Source organism: Mastomys coucha, unplaced genomic scaffold (assembly GCF_008632895.1).
Source record: "Mastomys coucha isolate ucsf_1 unplaced genomic scaffold, UCSF_Mcou_1 pScaffold15, whole genome shotgun sequence".
NCBI classification, from domain to species: Eukaryota; Metazoa; Chordata; class Mammalia; order Rodentia; family Muridae; genus Mastomys; species Mastomys coucha.
This window is the reverse complement of record NW_022196897.1, coordinates 16357488-16369443: the sequence shown is the minus strand read 5'-3', so window position 1 is coordinate 16369443 and position 11956 is coordinate 16357488. Positions and strand designations below refer to the sequence as shown.

General features: G+C 49.9%; 1 protein-coding gene and 1 long non-coding RNA gene across 4 annotated transcripts in view; one reads left to right on the top strand and one right to left on the bottom strand.

Annotated features, from left to right (window-relative positions):
- Window positions 1–5298, bottom strand: part of Ralgds (ral guanine nucleotide dissociation stimulator) — a 39454-nt gene extending 34156 nt beyond the window's left edge. The window contains exon 1 of one of the 3 annotated variants that reach the window (XM_031369531.1): window positions 4918–5298. In XM_031369531.1, coding sequence (XP_031225391.1) covers window positions 4918–4935 — 18 coding nt within the window. In that variant the 5' untranslated portion in view covers window positions 4936–5298. The remainder of the gene's footprint in view (window positions 1–4917) is intronic. The other 2 variants (XM_031369532.1, XM_031369530.1) reach the window with 2 other exon arrangements.
- LOC116089899 lies at window positions 4259–9913 on the top strand. Its single transcript, XR_004118498.1, has 3 exons — window positions 4259–4591; window positions 8946–9025; window positions 9632–9913. It is a non-coding gene; the product is annotated as an uncharacterized LOC116089899 (long non-coding RNA).
- The last annotated feature ends 2043 nt before the right edge of the window (window positions 9914–11956 follow it).

Here is an 11956-nt window from a genome sequence, read left to right as displayed (position 1 = left end):
GGGGGAGGGGGGATGATGACTCAGGTGTCACAGTGTACCTTAGGATGACTTTGAACTCATAATTCTCCTGCCTCAGCTGGGATTACAGTCGTGGGCTACCGTGGCCCTCTAAAAGAGGATTCTCTTAAGGCTCCAGACCCAACAACACAGAAAGCAAAATTGAGGCCCTCATTAAACTTAAGGGGATGAAAAAACTGTTTAGCTTGGTGTGCGTCTCCATTCCTGCTAACCACCCACTCAGGGCAGCCCCGCCAGGGCTCTGATCATTGGAAGCCCAGGATAACCGGAAGGCATTCTCAGCTCTAGCCCTGGTACCTGACCCCTCCTGGCTTGTCTGTAAAGGAGTATCACCTGGGGCTTGCCATTACCCAACTAGGGGTTGTCCCCATGCCCAGCCAACCAGCATTGGTTGGAAGTAAGGTACCAGCCCCCAGGGAGAAGCGAACAGGGGACAGACAGCAAGCAGCTGCCTCACAGAGCTCTGGGCAGATGAGGAGATGCTAAAGTAGAATCAGGGGCTGTCAGGACTGCACCACTCCCTGGCATGGGATCCTCACCCACCACACTTCAGACGGCAGAGCGGAAGCTAAGCTCAGGTCCTGGGGCCTCAGTCAGACCTTGTCCCATCAGACCAGCCCCTGGTCCTATGTACAAGCTGAAGGGCTCTTCATTTGAGGCCATGTGCACATAGCTCTCTTTTAACTGGTTTAGTCAGTGGGCAATTGACCATGAGCTCAAGGCCAAGACTGTACCCAGCATCATTCATATGGGGTGCAGACAAAGAACAGTGACTGGGAGAAATGGCCTCCACTACAGGTAACTGACCTACCTCACTGATGTGGAGCCATTCCACACTGTACTAACCACTCTGCATACGGAACGGCATCTACGAAGAACAAGGGCAGCAGGCCAAGCTGGGTACACACACCCTTTGGGACAGGCTGAGGACAAGGTCCCTGCCAGTCAGGTGCTGTACAAGCAGTCCACCTTTCCCTAAGGCTACTTCTTGTGGCCTGTGGGAAATAAGAGCTGTCTGGAAACTGCAGTAGGCCAGGACAACTTACTACTGGTGAAGATCCAGAGGGAAACAAAGCCCAGGCCCCAAGGTATGTGTGTTGGGGAGAGGGGTGGGAGATGAACTCAGGTGTCCTCCTCAACGGCTGCCTGCCTGCTCTGATTCTGATTTCCTTCAGTGTGTGTCACCAGTGATGACTCCTGACCTGTTTACAGTTTGCTTTGTCTCCTGGCAACCAGGTGAGCGTTGGTGGAAACTCAGGACAGGGCAGTGCAGAACTGGACTTCCACACCAGAGGTCACAGTGCCACCTGCTGGTGCTACCATTTGATGCCTCCAAGCCTTATGCCTCAAACCTTCCTACAGTGGTGAAATTCCTACCACATCCTCAAATGCCCCCTAATACCTGAAGGAACCTAGCCTTCTCTATACCCTCAAGCTGAGGGGCTCTGGATTAGCTGTGTCCTTCCAAAAGACCTTGGGTCCTGCAGATACAGTCAACACAAGGCTAGACTGGGATGGGTTAAGGTCAGGGCTCATCCAAACACGCACGCACGCACTATCCTTATAGTAATGGAGACAACCAGACAGACACACAGAGGCATCCCTGGGAAGGCAGAGGACTTGGAGTGACATGTTTAGGGGGGATTTAAAGCTAAGGACTACAGCTATGCTAGAAGCTGAAGAGGCAAGGAGGACGCTCTCCTAGAGCCTGAGCATAGGACTCAGGGGTGTTGATGCCTTGCTTTTTAGGCTTCTGGCCTCTAGAACCAGGAGAGCAGGTTTCTGTTGCACACGGTCATTCAGTATATGGTATCCCACAAGAGCAGCCACAGGACACTAACACAACGACCAGGCCTGTGACCTTTTCGTCACTGTCATGCCTACCTCTCTGACTCCTGTCTTACTCCCTGACAGCTTTCTGCACTGCTCTTCCTGCCTTCTCCGGTGTGGCTAACCTATGAGATGCACAAGCAAATGGATGAATGGCTCTCCATCTCTGCTACTTCACCAAATTCAGACAACCATAAAAGTCAGAAGCTGGGGAAATGGCTCAGTGGTTACAGGGCCAGCACCTCCATGGCTCAGGCAAATGTCTGATGGGTGTGGCTATCCAGACAGATAAAAATCTAGCCTCAAAAGGTAGAGATGGGATTTCCAGAGCAAGCTGGCCAGCAAGACCACCCATATTAGTTGAGACCCTGCCTCCCTCAATGAGTATAGCACTTACCATATTCATGTGCCCACACATACATCCATGCCCAGTGTGTTGGAGTTCCCAGCACTCAGAAGAGGATCTCTGTGAGTTCTGTAGTCTACACAGTGAGTTCCAGTGTAGCTAGTGCTAGATAGAGACCCAGTCTCAAAATTACAAAAAGCAAACAAAATACATGCATACATAACACATACATGCACATATATGTATAGCACACATACCTGAAAGTGGAAAAAGAAAAAAGTCAAGAGACAGCAGCAGGTGTGGAGACAGGGGTGACAGCAATGAAGGCAATAGCAGGTGAGGGGGCTTCCTGCTGCTCATAGCCACCCTGGTGCTAGAACAACCAACCTCCATATTGCCATATCTCTCACCCTTCAATCTCAGGAGGTTAAAGGCCATGTGGCTCACCAATCTCTGTCCTCTGTTGTCCTCTCAGGGCCTATCTGGTCTCCCATGAACACAGTGGAGGCTCATTCTGGCCTCTACTTGACTGTGTGTATGTAAGATGACACTGTAACACTTGGGGACTGCTGTCAGCTGTGACTAAAACTCAACCTTAAGAGTTGGAAGAATTGTGGGTGGGGATGGAAAGTGGCAGGGATATAACCCACAGCAAGTCTGGCTCTGGCAGTGGTGCAGGGACACTTATGTCCTTTCCTGGTCTCCTCTCCCAGTCTACACACTGGAGGGTTGACAAGTAAGCAAAGTCAGATGTGCCACTCTGGCACACACCTCCCAATGGCCTGCATACTAAGTCTGCTCAGCCCACACATCAACCCATAATGCCTCCCACTGACCCCCACCTTTCTTAACCCTATCCCCTGAAGCATGCTGGACTTGACTAGCTTCCAACCAGCAAATACTGTGACCACAAGGTCACTACCAATATTCTGTTTAGAAAATATCTTGTGTCTTACTGGATTTCTCTTGTTTCCTCCTGGCCCTCCATCTTCCCTGCCTGACTCTGAGAAAGCAGGTTCTGATGTTATGAGTTGTCCTACAGAAAGGCAGGTCCACATGGCAAAGAACCCACAGAGGTCTCTCTCATGGTCAACATGGATCTGAGGCCCAAGGCCCTACTGGATCCTACCAATCACAGTAGAATGAGCTCCAAGGTGGTTCTTCCCAGCTCAACCAGCCTGGGTCTTGTAACACGAAATAGATTATTATCAAGGTCTGGGGGCTGTTAGCTGTGAGTCAGGGGCAGACTTTCACACCTTAGAAGATAAGCATATCTTCTGCTTCTCCTCTTGCATTCTTAGGCATTCCCAAAGGGTAGGACCTACCTACAGCCATCATTTTAAGAGCCACACCCAGGTGCAAAGCAGCCACTGGTTGGAGTTCAGGCATGCAAGTTCTATGTGAAAAGACAAGAGGAAGCCAAGGGCCTTTACACCCAGCTCACTTTGAGGACAGGGATGCTAGTTGGGGGAGGCCTGGAAGAGTGGAACACACAACACCCAAAGAATGACTCTTGGAACTCTGCCCCCTCCCCCGCAGTTGCTCCACTGAGTACAAGGACACTGCTGCCCCCCAGTGGCCAGTACCGGCACTACAGCCCCCAGGCAAGAAACCCTGAAAACAAAACACAACCTTTTGTTTGCGGGTTGTCAAGGTAGCAGGTCTCCCAGGCCCCAGCTGGGCAACAGAACAAGACGTGTAGGTTTCAGGGGTTACCACAAAGACCTCAGTAGCCTCATTTCGCCCCTCTTTCCTTCTGATGTTCTGGGGCTGTGTCTGGTTCACTCAGGAGGCCTCCTCTTTCAGTCTAGGCAATGACCCTGACCCCATTTCCAAATAAGAACCACATTCTAACTAGGGTGGTCTTGTCCTTGGACCCTGGAGGAATGGTTTAGAGTTTTGCCTCCCTCTGAGTAACCCTGGCTATTAAGTCACTCAAGCCCTAAGGCTGCTTCTCTGCTCAGCAAGTCCACCAGGGGGAAGGCATTTTCCTAGAATTTTTATGGGTAATCGGTCATAGAAGGAGAACCAAAGCCAAAAGACATTCCACAGGCCCCTGGAGCCCCCCCGGGGGCGGGGAGGAGTCACAAAAGCCAAGCATCCTAAAGTGCAAAGGAGGAAACTGAGGTCGCCTGAGCAGCCTCCTCCATACGAAGGTCCTCCGCCCTGCCCTCCAGGCTAGTCTGAGGATGGCCCCTGACAAGCAGACCCTGAGAGTCTTAGCATCTCTCTGTCCATCAGCGCCTCCCGTACAATGGGTACCCCCAATGTTGCTAGGAGACTGGACGCCTCAGCCCCAAGACAGGGCTGCCTCCCGCCTCTTCTTCCACCTCACCACACCACCTCCACTGTTCCACCCTCCTCGGAAACCTAGGAAGTCTGTAGGATCTATCGAGAGTGAGTAGGGGTGTGCGCTCTGCTTGGGTAGGTTCCATAGGAGGGGGTTAGCCAGTGTTCACCAGGACCTCAGGAGACTCATTCCCAAAGCAAACCCTACGCGAGGGTTGAGCCCTGACCCCAGGGGCCGGAAGCCTTCCCTTCTCCGTTGGTCTCCGCCCACCTGGCATGCCTCTTTCTAGACCTCAGTTTCCCGATTGTGCTAAGACAGGTTGGACGCGGAACAGCGTTAAGTGCACGCTCTGCGTGGACGCGGCCCCGCTCGCTCTCCGGGTGGGTGCGGGCCTCGTCCACACCCACCGGTACAGGGCCGCACGCCGACTCACCTGGCAATCTACCATCATCCTCAGCCTCGGCAGCTCATCGCCAGCCCCAGGGCGCGGCCCAGGGCTCGCAGAGGCCGCTCGCCTCGGCCTGCGCACGGCGCAGCGGGGCGTCCGGCTGCGGGGCTCATGGCGCGGCCTCCGGTCCCAGCCAGGCCCGGAGCTCCGCGGCCGTCGCCAATGCCGCTCCCATTGTCTGCGCCGCGCCTCGCCTCGCCGCGCTCCTGGCCGTTGGGGCCTCGCTGCTCGGTTCCGCCGGAGCTCCCGGAGCTCGGGACGGGTGGGCGGAGACAGCGCGGCCCCGCCCCGGCCCCGCCCAGCTCGCCCGCAGGTGCGAGGGGCGGGCCCCGGTGCGCGAGCTGGGGACAAGCTCGGCCTCCTTCCCCGCCGGGCGCAGGCGACTGGACCTGGGACGTCGGCCTAGTGTCCAAGGCCCGGCGCGCGCACGTGACCCCGCCTAGCCGCGCGCACGCGCCGCTCACCGAGCGCTTCTTTGGGCTGATCTCCCCCGTCTCTCTGCCCAGCCGCCTGCGCAGTACTCCTGCCCCAGCAGAGTTTAGAGTCACCGCCACCCGTGTTGAGTCTAGGTGGACATGGGGACGCTCCAGATGGAGATCCTGGACATTCTGTTACCCAGGGACCCCGACGCCACCTGCAGTACTCTTCTTGGTGGCAGTAGACTCTGAGACTGGCAGGAAAGTCAAGTCGCTCCTCCAGTCCCTCCCTGGACCTCCATCTCTCCTATCCCTTCTCTTCCATGTCACCACAGAGAATCAGGTTGCCTCTGGCTGGTATGCGGGTTAGAGAATCTAAAAGGAGGTTCTTGTACCTGGGGATGAGCAGGTGCTGGGGTCTGGAAAAGTTACTTCTACCAAGGAATCCTTGATCACTCGGGATAAGTCTCGTTTGGGGAGTTGGAGAGATAATTCAGCTGGTAAGAACGATTGCTGCTTTTCCAGATGACCCAGGTTCAGTTCCCAGCACCCATTCTGGAGCTCCAACGCTGTCTTCTGGCTAAATACATACACATGGTGGCACACACCTTAAATTCCAGCTCTGGGGAGGCAAAGACTGGCAGATCTCCTTGAATATGAGGCCATCCTGGTCTACATAGTAAGTTTCATGCCAACCAGGGCCACAGAGTAAGACCCTGTCTCAAAATAGATAAATAGCATGCTTAAACAAAAAGCCTGATTTATAATGAGAAGTGGCACCAACGTTCACAGCTAACCAGCTTTTGTGACCACCTCCAGCTGTGCCAGATCCTCTGTCCATCCTTCTGTCCATTTCTCTGTAGGGCTGGGCCTTCCCTAGCCAGTTGATCTCCTGTCTCGGCCTTTGGAGGTCTTCCATTTCCATGTTTTATTTTAAAGCACACTTACAGGGGAAGTCACTAACCCACCTAATTTTCTTTTCTTGTCTTTTTTTCAGTTTTTTTTTCTACTTCTTATGTGTATGATACATTTCTGTAGCACTTATGTGCAGTGTTCAAGGAATCTAGAAGAAGGTATCTGGTCCCTTGGAGCTGCCTTGTGGGTGCTGGGACCTGGGTCCTCTGGAAGAGCAGCCAGTGCTCTCAACCACTGAGCCATGTCTCTAGCCACTAACCCATTTTCAATGTAAGAAACAGGCTTTCAGAAGACATGGAGACCCTACCTGTCACGGGTCATGATGAGGCCCAACTGTGGCTTTGAAACAAGGTCAACAGGCCCCAAAGCTGTGCTGTATAGCAACCTAGACAGCAGGACAGGGGTTCTGAGGAGATAGGCCTTGGAGTGCTGAGTGATAACAGGCAAGGAGTTGAGGGTTACTGCAGGCTAGGGGTCCTGAACCTGTCTAAGAAGCCTGCTCAGAGCCAAGGCATCTTAGAGAGGGTGGATGGCTGGAGGTGCTGGGTGGGTGTTGGTACCCTGACATGGAGCCCAAGCACCTGCTTCATTGCCTTTCTGTGCCTCATGGAGCTATAAGCAGTTGAGCTTCCTCAAAAGTGCCCGGATGGCTGGGGGCTGGAGTAGTCAAAATAGCTGTCCAGGAAGCGCACTTGCTGGAAGGTACAGCCATCATCCCATTTGACAGGGTTCTGAGTGGGTGACCTGCCCAACATTGCACAGGTCCTAACACTAACTGCTAAACTCATGTTCACCCTTCTGCCTCCCAGCTAGCCACTTGGACTGTGGAGTACTCCCTGAATGAATGGCAGGTTCCAGGGGAAGCTCAGCTGCCATCCTGGAGCTCACTGTCCACAAGGACACTGCTTGGGAGGGGGAATCAGAGCTCTTGGTGGTTATCCCATGGTGTTGGCATCTCCAATACACTGGGGTCTTCCTCTACAACTAGGCTTCACCAATAGCCTCTCACAAGCTCTCTTCATGGAGCCAAGCCTCGGTTTCTTTATATGACCCCTTCAGTCATTGGCCTTCAACTGCCACTGAAGCTGTACCTTCATCAATGGCCTTTCCTGGCATTTCAGAGTGCCAAGCTTTAACGGTTCTCCATGACCACTGCATGCCTTCAAGACCAGTCTACATGGGTGACTCTTACACACTACCAAGTCTGGCTATGAGCATGATATCTATCTCTGGAACACAGCTTCTTTGTGCTCTCAGAAAACACTTCCCAGACGATTTTTTCTTTTTTTCAGAGATGCTGGTCTTAACACCAGCTAACAAGCATCAATTGTCCCACTAACCCCTTCTATTCTGGACTCTAAAGCCAGAGCCATGTGGCTGAAGCTGCCGAGTTCTGCAGAACATGGCCCCCTCATTCTGTTACATCTTCACCAGTGTTCTGGTTTTGATTGTGGTTCCAGGTTCCACCTCTCCTCTTGGGGACACTGCCAGCACACCAGCAGAGGATAAGGCAGAGTCTGGAACAAGTGGGGTCCACAGTCCACCTCTCCTCCAGGCTGGAAGGGGGAAGTGGAGTCTGGCACAAGCCAGATACCAGTTGGTTGGGAGCGAGTGCCAGCAGGGTGGGGAGAGAGAAGGTCACTCTGAGAATCTCAGTGCTATGGCTGTTTTAGGTGAGGGCCTTCTCCGATGATCTTTAATGAAGCGGCTCTCTGAGATGATCTTAGCTTGCTCATATTTCTTCATTGGGCTGGAGTGGGTTTGAACATAGACACCTTATTTGGGGTGAACCAAGGGTTTTATAATTTTGGGGAAGGTCGTGAGAATACCCAGGGGAGGAAGGCCATCGGTATGTAAAGCTTAGCATGGAGAGAAGGTGTTCCAGGGACAGGGAAGGGGCTGGTTCTACTCCTGCTGGTCTCAAGTTTGAACTTGCTCTACCTCACCAATTCCATGCTGGTTCCTCTTGTGGCATAATTCACGAGCACTACATTCCATAATTTCCTTCTCTGATTGAGCTTGGCTGTTCTGGAAGCTTGCTCTATAGACTGATGTGGAGAAACCTTGCTGCTAAGGTCGACGTCTGACATTACCAGAAAGCCCCAAGCTCAGTGAAAAATGGCAGGCTCCCTCTACCTTCTCCTTCTCTGACTTTGTCTAGGGACCTTGAAACCCCACACTCTCTTTTTGAAGAATGTCACATTGTAGCCTAGGTTAGATTACAGGTTCAGCACCCTTTCTTCTGATAAGAAGCCTGTTGAGCAGGCACCTGAGGTTCTTGAAATGCCTCTCCATGCGAATGAGGTATCTCAGTACCTTAGCCTTCATCCAATGACCTTTGCCCATCCCAGATATTCCTACCCCCTTCCCCAAAACTATATAATTCTTGATTCACCCCAAATAAAGTTGATCTGTTTCTCCAAGCTGATCCCGAAATGTGATCCCAAAATGTCGACACTTCCATGGGTTGTCTGAAAGCCTGTTAATTGATTCTGCTCCCTTTGTCTCTGTGGGCCAGTGGCCAACAACCCCAGGGGTAGGGGTGAGAGGGGGCATGGGGGGGAGGATCACAGACTGGCCTTGATCTTAGAGAGCTGCATGTCCTTGTTTCCTGAGTACTGGGATTAAAGGGGTGTACCACCAACGCCTGGACCTAAGCTTTTCTTTAATTTCTTTTCACAGTATCTTTATAAGCATGACCACTATGCCTCTAGATCTGGATCAAAAGCCTGTGTCTTACAGCCTCAAGATCTGGATCACAGGTGTGCCCTCTATTTATGGATAATACAAATTATTATTGTAAATTGCCCTGAGATCACCACTCCCTTAATTCCATTTAACATCCTTGAACACAGGATTTAGCTCCATTGTACTTCCTTTTTATACTTGAGCTATACATTTTGTATTTTTTCCTTTCTAAGCTTGCTACATTTGATTAAAACACTCTTCATAAGAGTGAACAACAGGACTAAGTCTATGCTAGGCTGTTTTGAGATTTCCTTCCTCAATGTAATTAATCTAAAACTCTTCATTTTAGCATCAAACAGTACTGGGATAATTTTCTTTTTTAAAAAATTTATTTAATTTATATATATGAGTACACTGTAGCTGTACAGATGGTTGTTGGCCATCATGTGGTTGCTAGGAATTGAACTCAGGACCTTCTGAAGAGCAGTCAGTGCTCTTACCCACTGAGCTATCTCTCTAGCCCTGAGATAATTTTCTTAGACACTATGTAAAGGTTGTCTTTGTATTCCTCAAATGTTGATTTTGAGAGCAGAGTACTGTCTGGATTTTGGTATTGTTATTTTTATGAAGCATCACCTATCTCATTCTGTATACATTCTTCTCTAACACTTTCTGATTAGTATAATAAAGAGCTGATGGCCTATAACAGGGCAGGAGAAGAAAGGCGGGACTTCTGGGCAAGATTGGAACTCTGGGAAAGAATCAGGCATGATGGGAACTTGCCAGACACAGAAGAAGAAACAACAGGTGCTGGTGCTGAAAGAGAGGTAACTGGGCAGAATTTAAATTAGGATAAAGCAGTTAATTAAGCTACATGAGCTAGTTAGAAAACAGCTATGTTAAAGCCTGAGCTATAATAAATAATTATCTCTGTGTCATTATTGGAAGCTTCTGGGTCAAGACACTCTGCTGGTAGGCAGATTCTTCAGACAAGGGCAAAAAGTAGCTATGTTCTTCAAAAATATCACAAGAATGATCTCTAGGCAAAATACTAAAATTCTTCTCCACTGAAACTTCTTGAGCCAGGCCCCCACAGTTCAAATCATCCCCAGTACAGCTGTCTTCCATGTTTCTGAGATAACCCATTAAGCCCCACGTAAAGCATTCCACATTCCTCCAAACAAAAATCATGGCCAATACCCCAACACTCCAGTCTCCGTGCCAACTTCTGTCTCAGTTAGGGTTTCATTGCTGTGAAGGGACACATGACCAAGGCAACTCTTATAAAGGACACCATTTAATTGGGACCGGCTTACAGGTTCAGAGGTTCAGTCCATTACCATTATGGCAGGAAGAAAGGCAGCAGGCAGGCAGACATGGTGCTGGAGAAGCCTAGAGTTCTACATTTTGATCCAAAGGCAGCAGAAGGGGATAAACATAGGAAGCCTCAAAACCCACCTACACAGTGACACACTTCCTCCAACAAGGCCACATCTCCTAATAGTGCCATTCCATATGGTCAAGCATTCAAGCAGATGAATCTATGGGGGCCAAGCCTATTCAAACCACCATATTCATCCATGTTGGCATGTCAATAGGTGGTGTTATTTTTTTAAGTCTTGTCTAGGCAAGGATATTATTGAGATATTTCTGAGTGATGCTCCATTGTCAAACATAAAAGACTATCTTGAAACAGACAGCCACCCGTATCCTGCCCTGATCTTCTGCCTCTTCCAGTCTTTCCACACTCTCTTCTGTGATGGGTCTTGAGCCCTGGGTGTCAGGATTATATTTTAGACTTATCCACTGGGTCTGGGCACTCCATGGTCAATTCTCTACATTTTGACCAGTTGTGGCTTTCCACAATGCTGCAACAGGAAGCTTCTTTGGGTATGGCTGAGTATTGAGAATTCTGCTAGAAATTTTGTTGGTTTTGAAATGACCTCACCAGGCACAAGTAGTGGGTTACATTTTTGTTGTTGTTTTGGTTTTTGAGGGTTTCTCTGTGTAGCATTGGATGCTCTGGAACTCACTCCATAGACCAGGATTGGCCTCAAACTCAGAGATCCATCTGGCTCTATCTCCCAAGTGTTGGGTTAAAGGCATGTGCCACCACTATGTGGTGTGTTTTGTTTTGTTTTGTTTGTTTGTTTTTGTTTTAAACATAGCAAAACATAATGTGCTGGATAGTTTATGTCTGCTTGACACAAGCTAAACTCATTAGAGAGGAGGGACCTCAATTAAGAAAATGCCTCCTTGGGCTGGAGAGATGGCTCAGACATTAAAGGCCAGGCTCAATAAGCAAAAATATAAGAAAATGTCTCTGGGATGGAGAGATGGCTCAGCAGTTAAGAGTACTGACTGCTCTTCCAGAGGTCCTGAATTTTAATACCAGCAACCACATGGTGGCTCACAACCATCCGTAATGAGATCTGATGTTCTCTTGTCTGAATACAGCTACAATGTATATATACATATATATGTATCTTTTTTATGAGATATTTTCTTTATTTATATTTCAAATGTTATCCCCTTTCCTGGTTTCCCCTCAGACAACTCCCGATCCCCTCCTCCCTAAATAAATAGATCTTAAAAAAACATAGAAAATGTCTCTATAACATGGGGGTGTAGGCAAGCCCATAGGGTATTTTGTTGTTGTTGTTGTTGTTTTGTTTTTGTTTTTCGAGACAAGGTTTCTCCGTGTAGTCCTGGCTGTCCTGGAACTCACTCTCTAGACCAGGCTGGCCTTGAACTCAAAAATATGCCTGCCTTTGCCTCCCAAGTGCTGGGTTTAAAGGCATGCACCACCACTGCCCTGCCTGGCTTAGGGCATTCTTTTAATTAGCAATTGATGGGAAAGAGTCAAGCCCATTGTAGGTGGGGCCACCCCTAGAGTATTGGTCCTGGGTTCTATAAGAAAGTAGGCTGAGCCTACTCTAAGCAGCATCCTCCATGCCTCTGCATCAGTTCTCCATGACCCTGTTTGAGTTCCTATCCTGACTTTC